Here is a 27,143-nt window from a genome sequence, read left to right on the forward strand (position 1 = left end):
CCACCATGGCCTTGAGACATCCTCGCCCTCGTGCCGTCGCAAGTCTCTCTCTGTCTCCTCACAGCCTCACCAGAGCACCTCCACCCTCCTCGTGTGCCAGCACCTCCGCCCCCACCCTCCCCCCTCGTCGTAGGCCTCCCCCCCTCGTGTGCCAGCCCATTCTGGTCCCTCGCTGGAGGCCTCCATCCTCTCCTGCTCCGACAAGGGTGGCAGAACACCTCGTCTTCTCCTACTCCGGCAAGGGGCGACACCATGCCCTCCGCTTCCTCTGCCCACTCCCCGACGATGAGGACGGCGACGACCTCTGCACGGTCATGGACGCCATCCCCATCTGCCTAGAAGTAGAACCATCCCCATCTGTAGGTGCTCGGGTTGGCCAGCTCCGATGGCGAGCACCTGCAGCTTCACCTCCAGCGCCTATTCCTGCAGTGCCCCTCCGCACCTCTTGCTGTCACCGGTACGGGCTAGGTCGTGGGTGAAGAGGGGAAGAAGATGGGTCAATTCCCAATTCCATGGTATGCACATCCAAACATGAATTTGTATTTGGCACTGCATTTGATTCTAGCTAGCAATTGTATCTACATCCAAACAACCACTTCGGTATTGATATCCATTTCCAATATAAGTCTGATTTGGTATTGGTGTCAATTCAATTCCAGGATCTCTAATGCCTATATCCAAATGGACCCTTAGGGTTTCATCTGAGCTACATAGTGCTAAGTTTGACAACTATACATCACACTCACTCCCAAGACTCATGTAGATCAAGCTACTAGTTCATACACTTTTATAGTACTATAGGATCTCTGCTAAGCCTAGAGGGAGGGTGAATAGGCTGTTTAAAACAAACTCAAACAAATGTTAAATTCCACACGCGGCACTGCCGCCCAAATACGCGGTACGGCCACACAACAAAGTGGCACTGCCGCACCTATAGACAAGCTCGAGTTGCAATTCAAAATCTATTAAAGGAAACTTAGATTGGGAAATTTATTGAGCTTCTTGAGGTAGAGTAGAGCCTAGATCACCAGTTGGAAGTAGTTAGAGAAGCACAAGCGAGTAAATCGGGACCAAACCCTACAATCACCACATGAACAAGTATAGAACAATATAAAACAAGAACATAAGAGAGACAATGATTTATCCCATGGTTCAACTCGCCACTAAGGCTTGCCTAAGTCCATATTGTTGAGGAAGCCACAAAGGATTTAGGTTTCACAAACCCTATCCTCGTTCTCAAGTCAAGAGAGGTATCTCTTGAGATGAGGGGGTTCTTACTAGATGCTTGGGTGATTACAAACGTCTTAGAGCAGCCACACAAGAGTTAGAAGCTTTCGGGCGATGCCTAGCCGACTAGGAGCAAAGTTCTAAGAGTAACAAACACAATCCACCGGCTAAAAACGTGAACCAAGTGCTCTAGAAGTTGGGAATCAGTTGGATTTGCTCTCTAATCAAGTTTGGAGCCTTTTTCTCTCGAGGATTTGATGGGAAATCAAGAGGGGATGCTTGGGAGCTTGGGGTCTCCAATGGAGAAGAGAGAGAACGAGTTGAGTGCACCGGTTGAGTTGGTCTGGTCGAGATGACCGTTGTGAGGAAGAAGAAAAGGTATGAATACCCCCTTCCTAAGGGTCAGTTAAGTCATGCCGTAGCGCGGCAGTGCCGCGCGCCTATGCGGCAGTGCCACGACAGCCAGGCAGCACAAGGTTAGGGAATGGAGTGCTTGCTACCTTGGCTAGAAACTTGAGGATATTTTTTGTGGAAATGTGAGCACTTGGTTGCACATTCAAGCTTATGCATTGTAACCCCTTTGTAGTACGACTTTTCCTATACGCCTTTGAGTTCAACGCCACAATCTTTTATAATTGGGGGCTCCACCGTCACATGTGTTGTTGTTCTTTACGTCTTTCCTGCTTGTCATCTTGATAATCTCATTAATCCTCTAATCGCATGGTCATTATCACCAAAACCCATATTAGGGCTTGATTGCACTTACAAGTACAGACAAAGGAAAAACAAAATCATAAACTACTCTAAGTGTCTCACAACTCCAAACGAGATTTAAAACTAGTTGTCTTTAACCTTGTCACTCATCCTTTAAAAATCGGACCAAAAACCAACATAGGGGCATGAAAGCCATCGATTGCCCATTAATCAATAATCATTGTGACCCAACTTAGAATGCCCCCCCAAAACACACGTTAGTCATTAAACACTAAAGCCGGATTAGAGGCCTAGATGCTTTCAAGGGTATTCGTGAGAGTGTTGATAGAGGTAACCTATGAATATAGATACATGGATTAAATTATCTAAAGGCCCATTTCGATCCTTGGAATTGAATTCATTCTAATAATTATAATTTAGACATAGATTAATTAAGCTAATATAGTTGTATATGAAATACATTTGTATATTTATTGTTAGGCATATAAGGGACATACTTATATGTTGTATTTCTATTGTAGGGAAGTGAGTTGAAGAGTGTGCTATAAGTTGGAGAATAGAATTATAGCATAGTAATCTATAGAATCCATTTCTATCTCCCACACTATGAATTTGAGATAGGCTTATTTGTGAGCATGGGAAAGTTATGGAATGTCAAATTCCAATCCAAATAGCCTAATCCATTATGTAGATTTCAATTCCTCCAAAATGAAGGGATCCAAACGGCCCCTAATAGTGATACCATGTGATAATTTGCATTTTAGGACGATACAGATTGTTGGAGAGTGGCATCTGTTTCTTATCTTAGTTTTAGACAAAAGGATCACTGCTACGTTGTCATAAAATTCGCAAATGAATCCATCAATTCACTTGACAAGCAATGGAGGAAGCAACAACCTCCCTAATCCTAGAGTTCTATTTGGAAAAAGTGAGACCCAATGAAAATAGTTTACAGTTTACCCAATGAAAATAGCACAAACAGTGTCAAACATACTCATGAAAATCCAGATATGAAACAAAATTATTACAATATTATCTACCATGTGTGCTAGACATAGTCGCGTCATTGATACTGTATGTCTCTGCAATTGTGGACGCTTCTTCCTTTGCTACCCTTGCGTGGAAATATCCTGGGTGCTTGGGCTCAGGCAGGACCATGTCCTCACTGCCTAGCATTGCAACTACGTCTGACGTGGTAGGCCTATCAATCGCATTCTCTTGCACACATAGCAACGCAATGTTGATGCACCTCATCATCTCTAGTGTACAACCATTCGTAGCCAATGATATATCCACAAGTTCAGGCCATCTTTGCTTTTTCCATAGCTTCCATGCCTATGAGAATTTTCATCGTAGAATATGTAACTACATAAGTAATAATGCAATCAAAATAAATTTACACATGTGAATATGAACTAGACTCACGTATCCAAGTAGGTTTAGGAAGTTTCCATGGTAATAGAAACCTGAATTTCTTTCTCCAGTGATAATCTCAAGAATTAGCACACCGAAGCTAAATACATCAGATTTTCCAGAGAAAAGGCCTTCAGAAGCGTACTCTGGAGCCATGTAACCACTGTAAGGGCACACATGTAATTAATACAACATAAGAGAACCAATTTTGTACTAGAGTTGCTATATTTTGCTAGCAAATGACATCATTAGAATGGAGCCGAAAAGAGCTTACTATGTGCCAACAACCCTTTCTGTGTTTCCTTCATTATCATTTGAGCTAAACATTTTTGCCATCCCAAAATCAGAAATCTTAGGATTCATTTCGTAGTCCAAGAGTATATTGCTTGCTTTGACATCTCTATGTATAACGCGTAACCGAGAATGTTTATGCAAATATAAAAGTCCTTGGGCAATCCCTTCGATTATCACGAGTCGTTTATCCCAATTTAGTAAGGTTCTTCTTTTTTCATCTGCACATCAATTAAACATAAACACAATAGAGAAAACATCTACAGAGTTTAGAAGCAGTGCACAGAACGGACTGGCTAATTGTTGAAACAGTCATACCGAATATGAAGAAATCTAAGCTTTTATTCTTCAGATATTCATAGACCAGCATTTTTTCCTCCCCATGGGAGCAATATCCCAACAACCTAACCAAATTTCTGTGCTGGAGTTTTGCTATGAGCTGGACTTCATTTCTAAACTCTCTGAAACCTTGCATAGAATGCGAAGCAAGTCTTTTAACTGCTATCTCCAACCCATCAGGAAGCCGGCCCTGTGGAAAAGAATTTTTTTCTCTAAACTCAAGTCAATGGAAACTACGATGTGCAAGATCATCAGTCTTCTATCATGCAGAATGTTAATTTCTCTATTTGTGTGCATTCGTGCATGTTTTCTAGAGACGTTAAAAATAATCAACCAAGATCAGCTACCTTGTAAACAGGACCGAAGCCACCTTGCCCAAGTTTATTTTCTACCGAGAAGTCATTTGTAGCATCCAAAACTTGTGAATAATTGAAAAATGTGAAATCTGGATTGTTCCCTTCTGTTCCCCATACTAGCTCTACATCTCGGTGCATAATCACATTTGATCTATCCTTTACTCTCTGTTTGCCTGTATCAGCAATTGATGTAGTCCATTAGTCACAAACTACCAACAAAAACGTGATAAGTAGATGAAGCAGCAAGTACTAAGTAGCACAAAATTCCGTATCTGACCTTTGCTGAGGCTTCTGAACACGATTGGTCCAAAGCAAAAGATAATGCACAAAGCAACTCCAAGTAGAGAAGAAACAACAACCAAGATCCAAACATTACTTTTAATTTTAGGCCCTGACATAATGAGAAGCTATGTATATCATGAGATGGCATTTTTTCTGGTGTTTCAGAAGTCCAAGCAAACATCTGAAATACTTGTTCCAAAGTTTAAATTATTGTGTTTTGTTCAATGAATTCAACGAAACAAACACATTTCGGGAAGACCGATCAGATTTTGTGCTACTTTGTATTTAGGTGAGTACATATTTTAACAGAAAAGAAACTTACAATTATGTATATGGATTGAGAAGTTCTTAGTGACTTACCTGTCTTAGCTGTGCGTTTTTCACATGGAGTTGATTGTCGGCTACAGTTCAAGTGGTTGCCTGTATAGCTGAAAAGAAATAGAACATTGCACTTATACTAAATAAATTTAGAGTAGTTAACATATTCCACGGTCTGCTGCATTGCAGAATTGGCATACTTGTATTGAGCAACCTGGAGCAGTTTTTCTGGTATTTCACCACTAAGATCGTTGTCTGATAGATTTCTGCAAAGTAAAAGTGAGTCAAATATATAAAGTAGAGAACAAGCTAATTAGTTCAGTCCCAAAACATAATATATATTGGCTGTTGAGCCTCCCAAAGCTGGAAGTAGCAAAAAACGGAGTTCTGGGATAGGCACTTCACGAAAAAGGTATGCCAAGCGTCTCTCCCTCTCCCGTCGCCTCGTCTCCCCCTGCCCTCCCGCCGGAGCTCACCCCGAGCCCGCCGGCCACCCCCTCCTCGGTCGCGCAGGCGACCAGTTTCTCCCCATCGGCGACGACTTCCTCCCCTCCTCTGTTTTCTCGTGGTCGCTCCAAGCACGAGCGGTGGGGCTGTGACAGCCCAGACTCGGAGTGCTCCGACGGCTCGCCTTCCTTCCGCGACGTCGTCCTTTCGTCCTCGGGTCCTTCGGCGGTTGGCTCTGCCGCCGTGGAAGCTGTCCCTGCGCCGCCCCGTCCCAGGATCATCCTTGCCCGCCGCTCCCCTGCTCCTGGGCGGCGTGGAGGTGGGGGCCCGGGTCCTGGCGGGTGGGAGGAGGTGGTGTCATGTGGCGTGCGGCGCCGGCGCCGGCGCGAAGCCTGCCCCCCCCCCCCCCCTCGTTGACCCGTCCCTGCTGACTTGGCAAGTGCTTCAATTGTTTGTCTGCCGGTCACACTGCCGCCCAGTGCCGTCAGCGAACCCGGTGTTTTCGCTGCCGTTTGCTGGGGCATCGTTCCTACGAGTGTCCCATGGAGTCGGGAAGTGGCGGAGCCTTGAGGCCGGAGCGTGTTCCTGTCTGGAGATGGCTTGGGCCAGCCATGTCGTCGCCTGGCGACTTCCCCTGAAACGGCTCACCGGCGGGTGTGGAGTCTGGGGCCGCGGCGGCTAGGCCTGTGCACAGCCTGGAAGCTGCTATGAGAGTTTGGCGACGCAAATCTCCAGCCCAGCTGCCTGCCGAAGATAATCCCTGCAACGGCATTCCGGCATGTGACATCTCTGGTGGCGGGGTGGCTGAGATGGATCGGGCTACGCGTTCGGCTGCCGGCGGTGCTGTGGCGGTGAAGTCGGGGGCCGTCATGGGGGACGGGGAGAGGCAGAAGCGTCGTCGGCGTCGGCCTCGTTTCCGTCAGCCGGCTGCCTCTTATGCGGATGTTGATCCTGCGCCTTCGGTTTCTGCGTCGGTGGCTCCCCCTGAAGTTCCTGTCATGCCTGTGTAAGCTTCCCCATGCATTATCAACTGGGATGATCGCATGGCTAGGGCAGAAGAGGACCTCGCGCATGCTGTGATAGTGACTGTCTGTGCTGCAGAGCCCTTGGCCCCGGCTAGAGAGGTGGCGGAGGTGCTCGCTATTCGTCTGGGCGTTGAGGCAGGCTCCCTGGTGCTTCGTCAAGCTTCCAACTCGAGTTATCTCCTTGTCCTCCCTGATATTGGCTTAGTCGAGCGCTTGGTGGATCAGCGACTACCCCCACTCCGCTCCCCTGCGTTCACCCTCCTGTGCAAGCGGTGGAGCCGATTGGCCGGTGCCTCGGGACGGACCCTGCCATGGTTGGTTGATCTTGAGCTTCGAGGAATTCCTGCGCATGTCTGGGAGACCTCGACTGTGGAGCAGTTCTTGAACCCTCTGGCCTGCATCCAGCAAGTGCACCCAGAGACCCTCGGGCTGGTGAACCTGGCCTCCTTCAGATGTTCGGCGTGGTGCATGGACCCGGCTGCACTCCCACCCTCTAAGGAGCTCTGGGTCGTCGAACCTACTGTCGCTGCCATGGAGGACCCCCCAGTGAAGAGTTTATTGTCCTACCCAATTGAAATCAAGTGCTCCATCCTACACGGACTTGGCACTCCTCCCCCTCCGCCGCCTCCTGCTCAGGGCGGGCCGCCTCCTGCTGGGGGCGATGGCGGGGATGTTTCTCCTGCTCAGTGGCGGCGTCGACGTCCATCTTCCTCGTCGCCGTCTTCTCCGACGAATCAGGGCGATGGTCACGGGGGTTCTCAGCGTCGGACTATCCTTGAGCGGGTGAGCGTTGGCCACGTGGTGGCCCCTTCAAGCGCCGTCATAATGGCGGCTTCCTCGCTCGAGGCTACTCCAGAACAGGTTGCGGGTTTCCAGGGGACGCTAGATGTTCAAGGCTCCCCAGAGATTGAACACCTCGGTTCTATGCCACCCATTACTGCGTCGCCTGCCAACGGTTTGAAGGGCCCTACTGATGATAGCCCAGCAGCTGCCAACCCTTTCTCGTCAGACGATGTTGCGCCATCAATGATTTCCCCCATGCTTGTTCGGTTTGCTGTCGATGAGGAATTGACGCTCCCGTGGGCTGTCTCTGGTGCCCCTGGGCTAGCCCCCCATGGGCCTATGGATTCCCCCTTTGGGCTTCGAAAGAAGTCTGGGCCTTCAGAGGTTGGTGCTGAAGTTGAGGATCGTAGTGAGGCAACGGAGTGCTTGCTGGCCTCACCGTGTTCGCCTCTGTGTTTCTTCTCTGGTGAGGCGACGGATTTGCCGGCCTCACCGCGAACCCCATCATCTTCCCCTCCCATCCCAGAGTTCAGCCTCCTGGTCACTCCGCCGCTGTGCTCTCAAGCTCCAGTGAAGCCGCTCCTAGTTTATTCTAGGCGCCGCTTCCACCACTCAAGGACCCCTGTGGGTGGGGAGGCGGCGGCTGCTGCTGTCATTCCATCTCCGGCCTCGTTGGTTGGGGATGTGGTTGCGGTTACAGCTGCTCCACCTCTGGCCATCACTCTGGGTGACCCGGCGACCTCAACGGTGACTACTCCTCCGGCGGCCGCAACGGTTCCCCGGCGGCCGCAACGATGCTTCTTCCGATGGCCGTGGCTCCCCCAGCGGCCACAATGGTCCCTCCTCCGGCGGCCGCGGGCGAGCCTTCCTGTTCGGCAGCTAATGTGGGCGTCCTTCAGGTGCCTCCTACTCCGCCTGATGCCCGGGCAGTATTCTTCGGCAAGATAGTTCAACGCACTACAGGCTTATTGCCTGTCCCTGCCGTCAGCAAGCATGGAAGCAAGTCGCTGTCTCCTAGGGTTTGCCTCCGCCGCAGCCGTCGACTTGCTGGCGCCGAGGCCGATGTGGTCCCTACTGACATGGGAGGAAGAGTACAGAAGAAGGCGATGAGGTCTCTCGGCATCATTAACGAGCATGAAGGTATAAATCAACAGGCCTAGAACGATTATGCAAAGCTGTTTGGGCAACCGCTCTCAGACTCTCATCTTCAGGCTCTGACTGCATTGTTTTTTTGGTCTCTCCCTGAGGAGCTGAAGCCTGGGAGTGATGATGTACTGATGGTGAAAGTTTGAAAGTCTGATTTGGGTCAGATTTGTGGTCGTTCTTTAAGTGTGTTTAATGGATCCAAAAATTTTTTTGATTTGGAATGTTAGGGGTCTAAATTCTACTGCTAGGCAAGGTTCAGTGCGCTCTCTGGTAGCTTCGTCTTGTGTAGATATTGTTTGTGTTCAGGAGACTAAGATCACAGCCATATCCCAAAGAGTCATTCTCTCTGCTCTCGGGTCTGATTTCACAGGATACTTAGCTCTGCCCTCTGTTGGGGCTAGTGGTGGTATTCTAGTCGCTTGGAGGCACCATGTGGGCATCTTAGGTGCACAGAGGGTGGACAACTTTAGTATGTCCATTCAATTCTCCATGGATAGTGGACAGACGTGGTGGCTGACCTGCGTTTATGGACCACAGGGGAATGAGGATAAGATTCAGTTTCTTCAGGAGCTTCATGACATCCGGGCGACCTGTCAAGGGCCTTGGATGATAGCAGGAGATTTCAATTTGATTTACAAGGATGAGGATAAGAACAATGTCAACTACAATAGGGCTATGATGGGTCGGTTCAGGCGATTCATTAATGATCTGGCCCTCAAAGAAATCCCCCTCCATGGTCGCAAATACACTTGGTCTAATCAGCAAGATTCCCCTACTTTGGTAAAATTAGACAGGGTTCTTTGCTCTGTAGACTGGGAGGATAAATTTCCTAATTGTTTGCTTCAAAGTTTGGCTTCAGAAGACTCTGATCACTGCCCACTCTTGCTGGGACTTCAGAACAATAAAGTAGGAAGGCGCAGATTTCATTTTGAGTCTTTCTGGACCAAACTGGATGGTTTTCAGGAGGCGGTGGCTGCAGCCTGGATGTCAGTTCCTACTGGCTCCTGCCCCTACTTAACTCTAAGCCAGAAGTTTAAGGCAACCGCTAAGGGATTACAGAGATGGAGCAGCAAAAAGGTTGGTAATGTGAAGTTTCAGCTTGCCTTGACGCGGGAAATCTTGCATCAGTTTGAAATTGCTCAAGATAATCGTTCCCTATCTCCAGGAGAATTGTGGCTGAAGAATAATCTGAAGAAACACAGTCTTGCCCTTGCTTCCTTGAGTAGAACTATTGATAGACTGCGGTCACGCATTGGCTGGCTCCGGGAGGGTGATGCCAACACCAAGCTCTTTCACTTGCATGCCCGTCATAGAAAGAGGAAGAATTTTATTGGTCGCCTCATTTCCGGGGATCGCATCTGTACAAGCCACCAAGACAAAGCTGAAGTTATTAATAATTTCTATGAAAATCTGCTTGGAAGTTGCACAGACAGGTTGCAAACTGTCAATTTGGATGAGATTGGAATTGATACTCATGACTTAGCTGATTTGGATCTTCCCTTTAGTGAGGAAGAAGTATGGAAGACAATTCTGCAACTGCCATCAGATAAAGCCCCTGGGCCGGATGGCTTTACGGGACGATTTTACAAATCCTGTTGGCCAATCATAAAGGAGGACATCATGGCGGCAGTCTCAGCACTCTGGAGTAGGAAATTTATGAATTTTGGCACTCTCAATTCAGCCTACATCACTCTGCTCCCAAAGAAAGATGGTGCAGATCAGCCCAAAGACTTCCGGCCCATCAGCTTGGTACACAGCTTTGCTAAACTTATCACCAAGTTATTGGCTAGTCGGCTTGCTGGTCGTCTTCAGCAAATGGTTTCGCCGAATCAAAGCGCGTTCATAAAGGGGCGCTTCATACAGGATAATTTTATGTTGGTGCAACAAACAGCTAGATATCTTCATCAACAAAAACAGCCCCGCATACTCCTTAAATTGGATATTTCTAAGGCATTTGATTCGGTCTCTTGGCCCTTTCTCTTGGAGGTCTTGCAACACTTGGGTTTTGGGCAAATCTGGAGAGATATTATTTGTGGGCTGCTATCTTCCTCAACCACCCAAGTCCTCTTGAATGGGGTCCCCGGGGAATGTATTTCCCATCGGCGAGGTCTACGGCAAGGTGACCCCCTTTCTCCCATGCTATTTATCTTGGTCATGGATGTTTTGGGACACTTGATTGCCCAAGCGGCAAGTGAGGGTCTTTTACAGCCTCTCTCAGCAAGAAATCTGTAGCACCGAATCTCTCTGTACGCGGATGATGTGGTGTTCTTCCTCCGACCTGATGTTAGGGACATTTTTGTGACAATGGATATCCTCCAAATTTTTGGTGAAGCTTCGGGTCTGAATACAAACCTTCAAAAGAGCAGTGTACTGCCTATTAGGTGTGGTGACTTGGATTTGACAATTACTCAGAACCTGCTGCCTTGTGCCCTTGCTGAGTTCCCTTGCAAATATTTAGGTTTGCCTCTCTCCTTGAAAAAACTAAATAAGAGTCAAGTACAGCACTTTGTTGACCGCATTGCTGATCAACTGCCGGGCTGGAAGGCAGAGTTGATGACACGAGCAGGAAGGAAGATTCAGGTTCAATTTGTGCTCACTGGTATGCTTATATACATTGTCATGGCGACTGACCTCCCAGCTTGGGCTATCAAAGCAATTGACAAAATAAGGCGTGGCTTTCTTTGGCGTGGTCGCAAGGAAGCGAGGGGGGGACATTGTCTTGTAGCATGGGTAAAGGTTTGCCGGCCAACTGGGCTCGGGGGACTAGGAATTTCAGATTTAAAAACCCTCGGCTGGGCATTGAGAATGAGATGGTTGTGGTTGCAGAAAACAGAGCCAAACCGCCCCTGGGCTCATCTCCCAATTCATGTCCCTGTTCAGGTGAAAGCCTTCTTTGCGGTGGCCGTTATTTCTGAAGTTGGTGATGGTGAACATACCCTTTTTTGGGCTGACAGGTGGCTGCATGGTCAGAGTATATCAGAGCTGGCTCCTCGACTTTTTGCTGTCATCTCTAAGAGACGGATCAAGCAGCATACAGTCAAGGAAGCTCTCAATAACCGGGCATGGATCACAGACATACAGGGGGCTATAACTGTTGGAGTAATGGTTGACGTTCTCCAATTATGGGATATCCTTTCAGACGTTGTTCTACAGCCAGAAAGGGAGGATAAACATATTTGGAGGTTCTCTTCAAGTGGCCAATATTCAGCCAAGGCGGCATATGAGGGTTTTTTCTTAGGTGCTACTCTCTTTGCACCATGGGAAAGGATTTGGAAGACTTGGGCGCCACCAAAATGTCGTTTCTTCATGTGGTTAGTGGCACACAATAAGTGTTGGACATCTGACCGCCTTGCACGTCGTGGATTGCCTTGCCCAGATGGCTGTCCACTCTGTGATCAAGAGCAGGAAACAATCAACCATCTCCTGGTTCAATGTGTCTTCACTAGGGAGTTCTGGTTTATTTTGCTACGGCAGGTCGGTCTCCAGGCCTTGTCCCCACAACCTACTGAAAATTCCTTTCTTGATTGGTGGGAGAGAGCTAGTAATGCTACTTCTAGTTTGGTGAGGCAAGGGGTTAACTCCCTAATCATTCTGGAGGCCTGGATTCTTTGGAACCATCGTAATCGTTGTGTTTTTGATGGAGCAGCTCCTAGTGTTGCTGGGGCTTTAGTAGTGTCTGGGGAGGAGCGCCGGTTGTGGACCACAGCAGGAGCCCGAGGCCTTTCCCTCTTGTCAGCCCATCTCCCTGGATATTAGTGTTTTGGATCTGTGTGGGTCGTTTTGCAGCCATCTTGGCTGCAGTAGCGTGTGTGTGTGAGTTGTGTTTGGGTGTCTTGTAAGTGTTGGGTACTTTTACCCTCTTTCTTCTTAATACAATGAGACGCAGATCTCCTGCGTTTTTCGAGGAAAAAAAACATAATATATTTAAAATAATTTTTTTCAACGAAAAAACATAATATATTTAGAAATGGAGGGAGTATGATATATGATAGTGGACCAATTATTGATATGTTTGAACAAATAAAATAGCAGTAAGTATAAAAATGTTGAATCGATGACACATGTCAAGTCAACTTACATATTATTCAGTGATGAAAGATTTGAGAGAGAGATTGGGATTGTCCCTGCCAATGTATTTTCGCTTAGATCCCTGTTCAGGTTATCAAATTGTTAGATTTATTGACCAACCTTGATAGCATGTGTTATGGGCTGACTTACAGGTTTTGAAGTTTTAGGAGTCGACCAAGAGAGTTAGGTATGGAGCCATTAAATAAATTTCTTCCTAGATTTAAAGTTGTCAAACTTGATAGGTTCCCCAGCTCCTCAGGAATTCTACCACTTATGGCATTCCCATCTAATAACCTGAATCCATAATATGAAAAAAAAACAGAAAATATGCCCGTCAATGTAGAAAAGTAAGCTTATGTATAACTGACCCTCATTTAGGAGGAGAGCTTACAGCTGTTGTAAAGTTGTTATCTTTGCAATGCTTGGAGATAAGATTCCAACTAAGCCTTTTGAGCTCAAAGTTCTGCAGACACAGAAATGAGAAACGAAAGAAAATATATGAAGAGAAGTGAATGGCATTACAAACTTGTAATGACAGAAGCATGAAAGCATTTAAATCAATTATGTGGTATCCAAAAGAAAACTCTTCTCCTGTGATGAACAGTTAGTACTTAGTAGCAATCCCTTCAGATATAGTTTTTTGTTCTATATAAAAATATTAGATATTTATAAAAGAAGATTAGGGCAGTTAACAAAAGCATCTGTTGGTGCTTAAGCTGGTTTAGGTCACATTAGCACTTTGCTTTAGGTGTTAGCCTAGAGTTTAATGAGGTTTGCACACCTCTTTGCTACTGGTACTTGCATGCACTATGGTTGTACATTCCAGGGCTTGTAAGTCATCACTCCAACCATGTCTGTGGAGTGGCTGCTGGTGGTGTACGAGGGAGGATATGCCCACCAAGTGAAGATGACGGGGAGCGACCCAGGAGAGGCTTGGCGGAGACCCACTTGTGCGTTGGAAGGCCCATGAGCTATCCATGAAGTTACCCTGACCAGGAGATTGGCCTTTGTGAAGGCATCCTTGCGACAGGCTCCTACAAGGACTAGTGAAAAACACGAGCTTTCCGATACCTCAGTAGAAAAAGTTGTCAGAGTGGGAGTTTGCATTCTTTAACTCTTTGCACTTATATTCTTGCGTTCCTTTCTACTGTTCTCTTTTACTTTGTAAGGAAAATGGACCCTGGGCCCATTTACTTTGGATTTTGGTGTTTGATGACCAACATAACTAAATTGGACTAATAAATTTGTAAGTAATTGTTTTGTAGTTCAATAGGGTACAAGACGTGACTTGGACGAAGGCGACATGATGATTCCACAATCAACACCATAAGCAAGACCCTAGAAGCACAAGAGAAGACCCAAAATATCAAGCATAGTCCAAGCATGAAGATGGGAACCAAGCCGGACGCAAGATCGCGAAGAAATGAGCTCGGCAGAGGTGACTGGACGCGACCCTTATAGGGACCGGACGCGTCCGATCACTTGCTCGACAACAACAGGCATCAGCAGCTATAACCGGACGCTGAGCAAAGCAGTGATCGGACGCACCGATGACACTGTTCTTCATCTCAGTAATGTTTTCAGCATGACCAGACACAGCGGCACTGGACAATCAGACGTACAAAGTACATCGTCCGATCGAGTCCAGAGAGGTTCCAGAGCGGCGCCAGCGTGACCGGACGCATCCGATCGAGTGAGACCGGATTCAGCCCAGAGACCGATCAACATGCACGCTTTAACGATCGGGACAACCGGACGCATCCAGTCAGGACGATAGCTGCGTCCGGTCAGTAGCAGAAAGTTGGGTTTTGCCCCCAACGCTACTTTCCCGGTGGGGCTTATAAATAGACTCCCAACTAGCCATTTGATATGTGGAGCGCTAAGGAAACATACCAAGGATGTTGATACACCATTTTAGTAATCTCCACTTGCATAGTGCTTAGTGATTCATTAGGTGATTAGCGTAGGTGCTTTGCGAAGTGCTTAGGTTGATTAGACCACCACTTATGCGTTTGCTCTAGGTTTAGGCCTAGTGTTTAGTGAGGTTAGCACATCTCTTATCACTTGGTGCTTGCACGCACCATTGTTGTACATTGGAGGGGCTTGTAGTCTTGCGAGATCACACCAACCGTATTTGTGGTGTGGCCGCCACCATGTACCGAAGGGAACAAGGCCCGCGGCGGTTCAGCCGGAAGCTTGATAGTGAAAACGGTGCGGAGCGGTCTGGGAGAGACTTGCCGGAAGGCACACCGGAGACCCAATTACGCGTGGGTAAGGCCCGAGGCTATCCATGGAATTACCCGACCGGGAGTTTGGCCCTTGCGAGGGGCTCCAACGAGGACTAGGGGTAAGCTTACGCGCTTCTCGATACCTCGGTAAAAATACCGAAGTCATCGACGGGGGTTTGCATATCTCTACCTTACTCTTTAGCTTCCGCATTTACATTGCAATCTTGGTTTGTGCTTTACTTTCCTAGCTTAGTGATAGGCTAGTTGATAAGTTTGTAACCTAGGTTGCATAACTTCTTTTTGTTGTAGAGATAGCAATAGACTAGCAAAACCGTAGTTGCACGTTTAGGTATTTTATCTTTTGCATAGGTTTTTGCTAAGGATAAAAAGAGGCCATAGTTTAGAGTTAGATTTTTAAGTTGCCTAATTTATCCCCACCCCTCCTCTTAGGCATCACGGTCTCTTTCAATTTGTATCAGAGCCGGTTGGCTCAATTTTGACCTTTTGGCTTCATCGTCGTTGAGCCGACGCTATTTAGAGTGGTTGGGATGGATACCTCTAGGCCTCTATACTTAGATGGCACTAACTTCCCCTACTATAAAGCTAGAATGGCTTGTCACCTTGAGGCGGTAGATTTAGGTGTTTGGAGAGTCACTCGTGACGAGATGAAACCCATTAAGAATCCTGATAAACCCACAAAGAGTGAAGAAAAAGAAATTTATTTCAATGCTAGAGCTAAAAATTGCTATTTTGAATCTTTTAGCATGGATGTGTTTAACCAAGTGTTCACTTTAAATATGGCACATGAAATTTGATTAAAACTCCAAGAGCTCCATGACGGCACAACTAATGCCTGTGAGCAAAAACATTGTCTAGCTAAATAAAATTATGATTCCTTTAAAACGAATGATGATGAGCTTGTTCGTGATATGTATTCTTGTTTGAATCTAATTATCAATGAGCTTCATTCAATAGGATTAACGAAGCTAGATGATGTAGATATCGTAAGGAAGATCATCTCCGTGCTACCACAAAAAGAAATATGCAAGCACCATCACCATCCTTCACAACATGGAGGACTTGAGCACCATGACCCCGGTCATAGTCATTGGCAAGATAGTGGCATTTGAAATGTCACGCAAGATGGGTCAAGAAAAAGCCTCTTCATCAAGCAAAGGCAAAGCTCTCACTTGTAGTGAGAAAAAAAAGATGAAGGGCAAGTAAGTTGAGACAAGCTCAAGCTCCTCAAGTGAAGATGAAGGAGAAGATGAGGATGATGATGACGAAGAATCAAGTGATGATCAATCTTCCTCCTCCACCTCTGACCTTGATGAAGAATCTATCAAACTTATCAATAAGGTGGAGAAGATTATCCAAAAACTCAATGTCAAGGGTGTGCCCAATTAAATTCAAGATTTCATCTTCACCAATCAAAGAAATGAGCAAAGAAAGAAAGAATGCTATGGATGCGGCGAGTTGGGGCATTTTGTGGAAGTTTGTCCAAACAAGACCACACCCAAGACAAAGAAGAAGGCATGCAAGGACAAAGCCCTCACATCAATAAGGTCATAGAACGATTCTTCAAGTGAAGAAGAAGACCACCACAAGAGGCGCGGGCACAAGCACTCATCATCAAGCTCTTCTCGTGTGTGCCTTATGGCACGAGGTAACAAAAATCCTATCCCTAGTGGTAGTGACAATGATAGTGATAGTGATGATGAGCTACCTTCTTATGATGAAATTGTGCAATAAAATCTTAACTCTGCTAAAGTTTGCACTAGTCAATAAAAGAAGCTTGAAAAATTAAAAGAAAAACTAGATAGCTCACAACAAGCTTATGCTACTTTGCTTGAATAATATGAAACTTTTGTCAATCTTAATATAGAGCTATCTACTAAAATTGAGCAACTTGAGACTAGTGCAAACACAAATAATTGCACAATCAATGATGAGCAACTTGTAAAGAAAAATGAAAAATTAAAGGAAAAGTTAGCTAGCTTACAAGATGATTATAAAAGTTTGCTCGCTAAAATGGAAATCATGTGCAAACATTGTGATGAGCTAACTAATAAAGTTGTTAATCTTGAAGCCATCGGTACAACCCCCACCGAGGCACCTAAAAAGAAAGGTTTAATTTTTTACATGCCTAAAAATGATGCCTCTACTTCTTGTAATGATTTATGTTTAAACTCACCCTTGTGCAACCAAGTTTGTGTTGAGAAAGTTGTTGTAGAAACATACACACAAGAGGTCGCAATGGAGAATGAACAACTCAAGCAAGAAGTGGCTCGCCTCACCAAGGACTTGACTCAAGTGAAAGGCAAGACGGAGCAAGCCTAACTTCATCAAGATAACACCGTCAAGGGAGTGAAGAAGCTTGATGAAGGATAAATCGTGGTTTGCTACATATGCCACAAGGAAGGCCACAAGTCCTATGAGTGCAAGGTGAAAATGGGGGAGGAGAAAAGAAGAAAGAGAAAAACAAAAGGCAAATAAGCAAGCTCTCCAACACCTACATCAACAAGGTGGACAAAAAAGCCTCCACACCTTATCTCTTGAAGAAGAAAAAGAATGACTAGGTGGTGGCCATCAAGGTGAACAAGCAAGCCAACAATGTGACCAAACACAGTTGGGTGCCAATGAAGATTATTTTTAATATGAAGAGCACCAAGAAAGTTTGGATCCCGAAAGGGAAGTGAGAAGTCTGATGGACTTCGGGAAATTTAGGGACTTGGCAAAGTATGGGTGTATTTCATGGGGCGCATCATTATGGACAAGGTAATTGCCAAGTGGGTTAGCGAATACTATGGACCTAAATTCTCCTTCCCATATTAGGTAACTAGATTTAATTTCTTGCAATTTCAATGAGCATCTAGTTCCTTTTCATACCTAGGTTTGCATTTGTATGTTTAATCTTTTGTCTTGCATACACTAGGTATATCTTATGGTAGGCTTGCTCGGTTTCATTCTTAACCCTTGGAGCAAACCTACATGGTTTAAATTGTTTTGGAGCACGGTACATAGCTTGTTTTACAATTATTCATCTAATATGTGCCAAAGTCTAAATTATAGATAATTTCTCCCGAATATCACCTTCGAAAATGATTCTCACATTCATTCAAGTGGTATTTTTTATTCTAAAATCAATGTGCATGTCTCCTACAAGTATTCTATACTTATGTGCATAAATTTAGGGGGAGGTTACTCTATAAGTTGGATGCTTTAAGACTAACACATTTTCAAGCTTATCATGTATGTAGTAGTCTCATTGCAAGAAAATGGAGTCCCCGGAGTTAAGCATCATACTTCAAATATCCACCACCTATTGCAAGTGGTATAAATCAAATTGGGTTCCACATGTGGTATTTCTAAACCGATATCATCATGTTGATTTCACTTTGGTATTTATATGCTTTCTCTATGCATTATATAGATTAAACTTCCTTGAGCATTAATTTGCTAATTATGCATAAACTACATTCTCCATCATATGTATGCATATATTTAGGGGGGAGCTTAGTCTATGTAATGTGAGAGTCAAATTTTATGACCTATTTCACTCCACATACAAAGGATCACAAAGTTTGACCCTCTCTTGTGCTACTAATGTCTTCATTTTCGGTGTTTGATTCCAAAGGGGGAGAATTTGTAGGACCAAAAGCAAGCCCGATCATAATAATTTACAAGCGGTAATGGTCCGAGAAAGAGAGGATAGTGGATTATGAAGTTAGGGGGAGGCTTAAATCCATAATGCCACATGTGGACATTTACAAGGGCAAGATAAGTTTCCAAAGATGTTTACATGTGGTATCTTTTAGCATCATATAACCTTGCCCTTTGCATTGCATCCTAGTAAGTAAATAGTTTTTAAATTTCAAAATTTTTATTATGTGCTTACTTTGGTCGTGTTCTCATCAATCACCAAAAAGGGGGAGATTGTAAGGAAAATGGACCATAGGCCCTTTACTTTGGATTTTGGTGTTTGATGACCAACACAACCAAATTAGACTAATGAATTTGCAAGTAATTATTTTATAGTTCAATAGGGTGCAAGACATGACTTGGACGAAGGTGACATGATGATCCCATGATCAACACCATAAGCAAGACCCTAGAAGCACAAGAGAAGACCCAAGATATCAAACATAGTCCAAGCATGAAGATGGAAACCAAGCCAGACGCAAGATCACGAAGAAACAAGCTCGGTAGAGGTGACCGGACGCGGCCCTTATAGGGACTAGACACGTCTGATCAGTTGCTCGGCAACGGTAGGCGTCAGCAGCTATGACCGAACGCTGAGCGAAGCAGTGACCGGACGCACTGATGACACTAGTCTTCGTCACGGCAATGTTTTCAGCGTGACCAGACGCAGCGGCACTAGACGACCGGATGCACAAAGTACAGCGTCCGATCGAGTCCAGAGAGGTTCTAGAGCGGCGTTAGCGTGACCGGACGCATCCGATCGAATGAGATTGGACTCAGCCCAGAGTCCGATCAACGCGCGCGCTTTAACGGTCGGGACGACCGGACGCGTTCGGTCAAGACGACAGCAGCGTCTGGTCAATAGTAGAAAGCTGGGTTTCGCCCCTAACGGCTACTTTCTTGATGGGGCTTATAAATAGACACCCCAACCGGCAATTTGATATGTGGAGAGCTGAGGAAACATACCAAGAGTATTGATACACCATTTTAGTGATCTCCACTTACATAGTACTTAGTGATTCATTAGGTGATTAGCGTAGGTGCTTTGTAAAGTGCTTAGGTTGATTAGACCACCGCTTATGCGCTTGCTCAAGGTTTAGGCCTAGTGTTTAGTGAGGTTAACACACCTCTTATCACTTGGTGCTTGCGCGCACCATTGTTATACATCGGAGGGGCTTGTAGTCTTACGAGATCACACCAACCGTGTTTGTGGTGTGGCCGCCACTGTGTACCGAAGCTTGATAGTGAAAATGGCAGGGAGCGGTCCAGGAGAGGCTTGCCAGAAGGCACACCGGAGACCCACTTACGCGTGGGGAAGGCCCAGGGCTATCCACGGAGTTATCTGACCGGGAGCTTGGCCCTTGCGAGGGGCTCCAACGAGGACTAGGGGAAGCTTGCGCGCTTCTCGATACCTCGGTAAAAATACCAGAGTCGTCGACGGGGGTTTGCATATCTCTACCTTACTCTTTAGCTTTCACATTTATATTGCAATCTTGGTTTGTGCTTTACTTTCCTAGCTTAGTGATAGGCTAGTTGATAGGTTTGGAATCTAGGTTGCATAAGTTCTTTTTGGGTAGAGATAGCTACACACTAGCAGAACCGTAGTTGCACGTTTAGGTATTTTATCTTTTGCATAGGTTTTTGCTAAGGATAAAAAAAGGCCATAGTTTAGAGTTAAAGTTTTAAGTTGCCTAATTCACTCTCCCCTCTTAGGCGTCACGGTCCATTTCATACTTTCTTACTCTAGTTTGCTAGATTAGTTGATAGGATTGGAACCTATGGTGCAATCCTTTTTTTTTTTGCATTGGAGATACCAACACTTAGAGAAACCTTGTTCGCATATAGATAGAATTTGTGTAGGTTTTTATAAGTGAATTTTAGCCTTAGGTTTTAAGTGACATAATTCGTCCCCTCTTAGGTGTCATTGTCCCTTTACCAAGCACATCTAGATTGACATATACTTTGTTTGTGGAAGATGTTTCTTGGACAAGTCCAAGTGTTGCATGTTCTGTCCTCTCACCAATTTACAGGTATTATGATCAAAGCCTTGCATGTAAGTTGATTACTGAGTTTAATTTTAGTCATGCGTCCATGATCCTCCCGCTTTGACTTTAGATGTGTATTAGACATGTATATGTGTGTTTATACACATTGACTTATAACGCAAGCTATACGTAAAGTCACTTGATCTAAGGGGTACAAGGGGTTTCCCTAATTCTCTGCAAAAACAAAGGAGGAATTCCCCTAATGATTAGACTTGTATTAATAATAAAAGCAACAAGTTTTTACATAGAGGAAAAAGAAGAAAACCAAAAAAATTACACACATCGTACTAACCATTGAGGTTTCTCTATCTTAATAGGCAAGAATGCAAATTAAATTTGGTTAAGAATTGAGGCTAGCTCAACAAGTTGGGTGGGAGGTGTGGTCATGCACCCAACCACCCAGGTTCATGTCCTCTCTTGCCTTGAATTTGGGTGCCTATATTTTCCCTTCTTAATGAAAAATGAAAAATCCATCCTATGTTGGATCACATTTTTTTCAGAATGCGAATTTGTTTAGATCTAATTGACTTGGGCAGGGATGGCAGTTCACAGTTCAGACAGTGAGTTATTAAATAGAATGAGCTTACATTGCGATAACTTTGTTGTCTTGACAATCAATGTTAGTCCAATTGCAGGGGGTCATTTGATTATCCTTCCAGTCTTTTAGGACACCACCATCATCACTGAGCTGCATCCTCATTTCATACAATGCTGCAACTATGGATAAAACAAAGTTTATTTGCGGGTTTGTGAGGTAGATGCAAGGGAGAAAATTTTCTTTTTTAAAAAAGGGAGCCAAAATTGGTGAAATGCTTCTGATTGACAGAAAATTACCAATGCTCAATAGACGTGGTTTTATCTACCTTGAAAGAAAAAAATAGTAATCAAGCGAAGGGAAAGCACAGTTGATATGCACCATTCTTACTTCAGAATCTATCCTATGAATTTCTTCTAGAATTTTAAACTGAAACATTTGACTGGTCACTTGTAAAAAAAAATGGACCCATCATTTACTGATAGACACTTCAGTGTTCAGAGTCGAATTCACAATTTAAGTATGTTTGTTGATTAGTACTATATTTGATGCGGCAAAGATATCTAAATCAGTAAAGACCTTACCTTGGTAGTCAGATGTAGCAAAAGATTGTAAGCAGCTCAATAAGACTAAACCGAAAGCCAATAGCTTCATGCTTTCTGAAAGTATCCTCTGTGTTTTGCTTTTCAGAAACAGAAGCACTGTTAGTGTACTCTGAATTTGTTTGCTTGATAGAGGAACCAATCAGAAAACAAAGATGAAGTATAACTCTATATGAAAAAGAAAACAAAGAAGAAGGTGATCAATAGTTGTATATATGTGAACATGCAAGGAAGAGTGTCAGGATTCAGGAACTTACCAATAGGGGGACATGCATGCGTCTGGTAAAGGCGCTTCTATCTTCTTACAGCTCTCTTCACTCAGGCTTCAGCTGTCTTATAGAATGGAAGAGAACTGAGCTAAGAGAGATGTGCAAAGAGCTTGCTCCCTCTGTCCATATATAAATGCCGCTATAGGTGCGTGCCAGTCAAGCTTTCTTAAGTTTGATTAGGTTTTTACAAAAATATTAACAATATTTATTTCTCTAAATAAATTTATTGTAAAAATATATTTAACAATATATCAATGATACTAAATATCATAAATATTAGTGTTTTTTAATATATATTTGGTCGAAGTTGAGTAAATTTAATTTCTCGGGAAGTGAGAATGACACTTAAAAAGAAACGGGGTCTACAAGATTTACGCGAGTGTTCGGCTGGCTGGCCAGCCCACTCACAAAAACACTATTCACCTACACAGTGTTTTCAGACATAACAGTATTTTTTTCTCACAACAATCAGCCGAAACAGTATTTTGGCTTATTTTTCAGTCCTGCCGAATAGACGGCACATTTGTCTTAGCCGCATGCCCGAGATTCTTTCAGTTGAATTGGTGACTCAGTCCATTTAATGCCCGAGATTCTATCAGTCCATTTAATTTTTATCTGGTCCACTAGACAACTACTGCCAGTAATTGCAAATTGTTCCGTGCACTGCTAGCTTGTGTCATTTTCATATGCTAGTTGCGCCCTCTCTTATATCGTAAAATCCACCTTGAGTAAGGAACTCCCTCCGTCGAGTGCAATTCTTACTTTCGAAGAAGTCAAACGATTTTAAATTTAACTAATTATATTAAAAATTATACAAACATTTATGATTTTAAATAAATATTACTAGATTATTTATGAAATATGTTTTAAAGTAAACTTATTTAGAGACGTAAATATTGATATTATGTTCTATATACTTAGTCAAACGTAAGAATGTTTGCTTTATCCTAAATTTAAAATTGCATATTTTTTGGGACGGAGGGGCTAGAGAGTATATATATATATATGTAATGACTCAATCTAGGTGAAGAAAAATGACAGTACATATCTAGGTTTTGGTGTGTGACGTGATTCTTAGGTCCCGTTTTTTCGGCTCCTGCATGAACAGTGACAGCCGGAGCACGCGCTGCCAAAGAGGACCTTAATTCATCGGATTGACGATTCTGCAGAATTTCTGTGGACAGAAAAGGAGTGTAGAAATTTCTTTAGACTGGAAGAGTCTAGTCTCGCGGTCTCGCCAGTCCTGCTGTAGGCTGAATCTGCGGTAGAGAGTAGACTTTTGACCGCGGGAGCTTGACCGGAAGACGGTAACCTTGGAGGCTCGGAGGTACGACCGTGAACCGTCCGGGAATGTCGTAGGCAGCACTGCAAGGGCGGGGTTTGTGGCCTTGGGGCTTGAACGTACTCGGCCACCTGAAAATTTTGTAGAACATGACATATCCCAGCCCATTTGTGCTGGTTTGGACCTGTTGTGGTGTATGTGTTATGTTTCAGTGCATTTAGTATCACCTTGATTGTTTAAAAACAGATTATAATCCTTCTCGTTTTCAAGCATAGAATCTTCATTAATCCTCTTACATGAAGCGAGTGTTAAAATGTAAGATATATTATTCGGATGTGGACTCAATCCATGTGGGAGTTGGGCCACACATAATTTTTGTATAGGTGTTATAGATGGTACTCAGGATCATCCTGTTTTCTTTTTCTCGATCACGCAAAAGGTTTGTGCATATTTATATTAAGGTGGTGAAAATTTTAATACAACATACCTTAGCGGCGCCCTAGGGGATCAGAAGAGTTGTACTTTATCGCTTGGACCATACTAGTGTACTGAAAGTTATGCTGTAACATTGGACACCGATCAACCCGAGTCGCGGGACCGGCTACGAGGTCTTTGCCCGAGCTGCAGAGTGGCGGCGGCGCTGCTTGTGCGCACCTATGTCACTGTCCCCTAGGAACAACTCATGTAGCGCCTGCATATTACCGAGGTCACCGCTGAAGATTTCATCATACGCCTTCAGGGCCGACGTGGACGGAAAGGACATGCTGCTGATTAGTCCCAGGCGCTTCAAGACAAGGTGCTCACCTTGCTTGGACGCCAAGATATGAGCTATGCTTTGCGTCGCTATCTGCTTGCTTCGCTTGGGGAGCGAGGGCGGTGCCCGCCCGTCGATGGCCGTATCATCTCGAAGCAGCTCTAGGAGTGGCGGCTACCTCCTCTTTGTGATTTGCTCGGTGAAACGCTTGAGGCGTCTATCGGCCGAGGTCGTTTAAGGTAAAGGAGTGCGATTGACACCGTCCGTCGTAGCCACGATCGCCGCGTCTCCCAGGGTGGTTGCCCCGACGTTGGCGCTGGCTAGCGCTGGGCTCATGGGCGGGGGAGGAGTGGCTGCGTCCTTGCCTTGGTGGCTTGGGCACGCCTCGGCATCCACGACACCGGGCTTCCCCCGTGGTGGCGTGACTTGTGGCTTCCCTACACTGGCGACAATGGAGGCGAGTCCGTCGTCTGGCGGGAAGCCTCCGTTAATGCTCCAACAACTTGAGAGGCGGGCGCCAGAGGCGGGCTCCCAAGCGCTGTGCTCCTGCAGGCCGGGTGACGACGAGCAAGGCATCGAGCTCCTCCAGTATTGGGTCCACCCAGGTGGGAGAGCTCGCGCTCGCGCATAGTTGCAACACCAGCAGTGTGCTGCAGCAGAGGGAGCGACGTTGGTGTCCCTCATCGGCTTTCTCCGTTGTCGATGGGTTTCGTCGGTGCCCACTGCAGCACCCTGCGCGGCCCTGTCCGAGCTCGGTGGACCAGCACAGGGTGCGTGCTGGGAGGCTGGCACCCTTCGCTACTGTTGTTGCAGAGACCTAGGCCGCTTGCAATCCCTAGCGAGGTGGCAAAAGCCGTGGCAATGCAGACAACGTCGTGGCAACCAGCTAATCACTACTCGGTGCGAGTAGGACAAACAATTGAAACACCTGTCACCAAGCTCGACCCATCGGGGGAGGACCCCACCCATTGACGTTGAGGGCGGAGACCCCTCCACGGCGGCCGAGGCATTGACGGGCAGGGATGTGGCCATCCACTAGCCGAATAGGCAGGGCGCACCAGCTGGGGGCACGGACGGCTGTGCTTCCTCCGCCTTCGCGCAGGTCCTGTTGTCCAGCGTCCGCTTCGCCGCACCCCAAAACTATGACTAAATGAGTCTGGGCTACTCCACCTCCGCGCGCAGCTAGGAGGCGGCAGCGCCACCGGGATCCGTCGACGGGGAGGCAGACGCGAGGGGCGCCGCAGGCGGGGGTGGGGGCGGCCAGCCACGCGGCGTGTGTCTGCAAGAGCTGGCTCCCGTGCAAGGCGTGGCCGTGACGCCGGGATCCGCCGCTGGCGTCGTCGGGGAGGCCGCCGCAAGGGGGCGCCGTGGATCTGAAGCAGGCGGGTGCGGGGCCGGCCGCACGGCGTGCTTGCCGGCTTCCACGCGTGGCTGGGGAGGGGAGGGTGTGGCGGGTGCAGGGTGGGGAAGGGTGGGAGGGGAGGGTGCGGGCTCCAGGGAGCGGCTCCTACGGTTTGCTCTCCGTTTTAGAAATTTTTGCTTCAAGTACTCACGTCATTTTTCCAATCATCCCGTTTTCATATATATACTCTGAACCAAATTAAAAACAAGGACGATCCCATCACTCCAACCAAATACGAATTAGTACTGTTCCATCCTAGAAAACAGAGATGAGATCGTCTCGTCTCCTCTTGTCCATAAACCAAACTCAACCATGAATTTTGACCATCTCTCGTAGTGCAAGAGAATAGGAGCAACTGCGTCAAGCTTTCTCTCTGAAGATGAAAAGAAGATTGATTGGTGGTTTTAAGCTGTATCTTGAGTTTGAGACTATATATATGTAGCATAATTAGAGTATACTAGATCACATTCTTGTTTTCTTATTTTATTTTTGATACTTCATTATTTTATTTTGTAATGACTATTACCACCGAGTTACAGAGGCGAGAACTTTATTTTATTTTAAATGAAAACTTCATCTAAAAAGTAACGCGCTTTGGTCATTGAGAGTTTTGCACAACACCTGTTCAGTGACCAATTCGCTGCACAATTAAGTCGAGATGACAAATGTGATGTCACTGGACAAGGTATATATAATTATGTCACCATGGGCAGTTACACCAATTATGACTAACACGAACCAAAAAGTTGAACAAAAAAAAATTCGCAACCAAACCAATGCGGCATGGTTCTGTCTTCTGTGTCTTGCTGTGCCGCACCCATCTACGATCTAGCTTAATTATGTACACATTAATCTCTCCTTTTGCTGCATCTCTCCTAACAAAGTTTATTTGCGGGTTTGTGAGGTAGATGCAAGGGAGCAAAAATTCTTTCAAAAAAAGGAACAAAAACTGGTGAAATCTTCTGATTGACAGAAAATTACCAATGCTCCATAGATGTGTGGTTTTATCTTGAAAGAAAAAACAGTAATCAAGTGAAGGGATTACACAGTTGATATGCACCATTCTTGCTTCAGAATCTATCCTGTGAATTTCTTCTGGAATTTTAAATTGAAACATATGGCTGGTCACTTGTACAAAAAAAAAATGGACCCATCATTTACCGACAGACACTTCAGTGTTGAGAGTCTAATTCACAATTTAAATATGTTTGTTGCTTGTCTAATTTCTGCAAAATAGGTATATCTGATGCGGCAAAGAGATATAAATCAGTCCTTACCTTGGTAGTCAGATGTAGCAAAAGATTGTAAGAAGCTCAATAAGACTAAACCGAAAGCCAATAGCTTCATGCTTTCTGAAAGTATCCTCCGTGTGTTTTGCTTTTCAGAAACAGAACCACAGTCAGTGCACTATAAATCTGTTTGCTTGATAGAGAGGAAGCGATTCAGTAAACCAAACAGAAAACAAAGATGAAGTATAACTCTATATGAAAAAAGAAAACAAAGAAGAAGGTGATCCATACATGTATATATGTGAAGATGCAAGGACGAGTGGCAGGATTCAGGAACTTACCAATAGGGGGACATGCCTGCATATGGTAAAAGCGCTTCTATCTTCTTGAAGCTCTCTTCACTCAGGCTTCAGTTTTCTTATAGAATGGAAGAGAACTGAGCTAAGAGAGATGTGCCGAGAGCTTACTCTGCAAGATTTACAGTTGTCTTGAGCCGTCTGCCGGAGACTCATTCAGTTGAGTTTGTGAAACTCTTTAGAGCAGTCGCTGACGGTTACTTCAGTAGTTCAGTCCATTTAATTCAATTGCATCTCAGACTGATTCCACCAATCTGCTGGTGTCGTGTTGGTCTTGCGATGTCCCGCGTATTCAGATTTTATCACTAGACAACAACTGCTAGTCATTGC

General features: G+C 45.3%; 2 protein-coding genes across 11 annotated transcripts; one reads left to right on the forward strand and one right to left on the reverse strand.

Annotated features, from left to right (window-relative positions):
- Positions 1-2,767: 2,767 nt before the first annotated feature.
- LOC136499023 (G-type lectin S-receptor-like serine/threonine-protein kinase SD1-1) lies at positions 2,768-27,103 on the reverse strand. 10 transcript variants are annotated; one of them, XM_066494722.1, is made up of 15 exons: positions 26,506-27,103; positions 21,779-21,854; positions 21,504-21,601; positions 20,972-21,095; positions 12,801-12,872; positions 12,560-12,703; positions 12,420-12,491; positions 5,141-5,206; positions 4,983-5,050; positions 4,618-4,731; positions 4,332-4,513; positions 3,964-4,174; positions 3,629-3,866; positions 3,367-3,517; positions 2,768-3,276 (listed from the first exon to the last, which is right to left on the reverse strand). In XM_066494722.1, the coding sequence occupies exons 2-15, from the start codon at positions 21,790-21,792 to the stop codon at positions 2,974-2,976; spliced, it is 1,857 nt and encodes a 618-aa protein (XP_066350819.1). In that variant the 5' UTR covers positions 21,793-21,854; positions 26,506-27,103; the 3' UTR covers positions 2,768-2,973. The 10 variants fall into 10 exon arrangements, with proteins under 10 accessions (XP_066350819.1, XP_066350822.1, XP_066350817.1 ...); XM_066494725.1 differs by having other exon boundaries at positions 4,618-4,674; positions 20,972-21,101; XM_066494720.1 differs by having other exon boundaries at positions 20,972-21,101; positions 21,504-21,591; positions 26,506-27,102.
- On the forward strand, positions 5,771-8,152 carry LOC136499025 (uncharacterized). Its single transcript, XM_066494728.1, has one exon. The coding sequence runs from the start codon at positions 6,431-6,433 to the stop codon at positions 8,141-8,143; it is 1,713 nt and encodes a 570-aa protein (XP_066350825.1). The 5' UTR covers positions 5,771-6,430; the 3' UTR covers positions 8,144-8,152.
- Positions 27,104-27,143: the final 40 nt, after the last annotated feature.

The sequence above is a fragment of the Miscanthus floridulus genome, chromosome 13 (genome assembly GCF_019320115.1).
Source record: "Miscanthus floridulus cultivar M001 chromosome 13, ASM1932011v1, whole genome shotgun sequence".
NCBI classification, from domain to species: Eukaryota; Viridiplantae; Streptophyta; class Magnoliopsida; order Poales; family Poaceae; genus Miscanthus; species Miscanthus floridulus.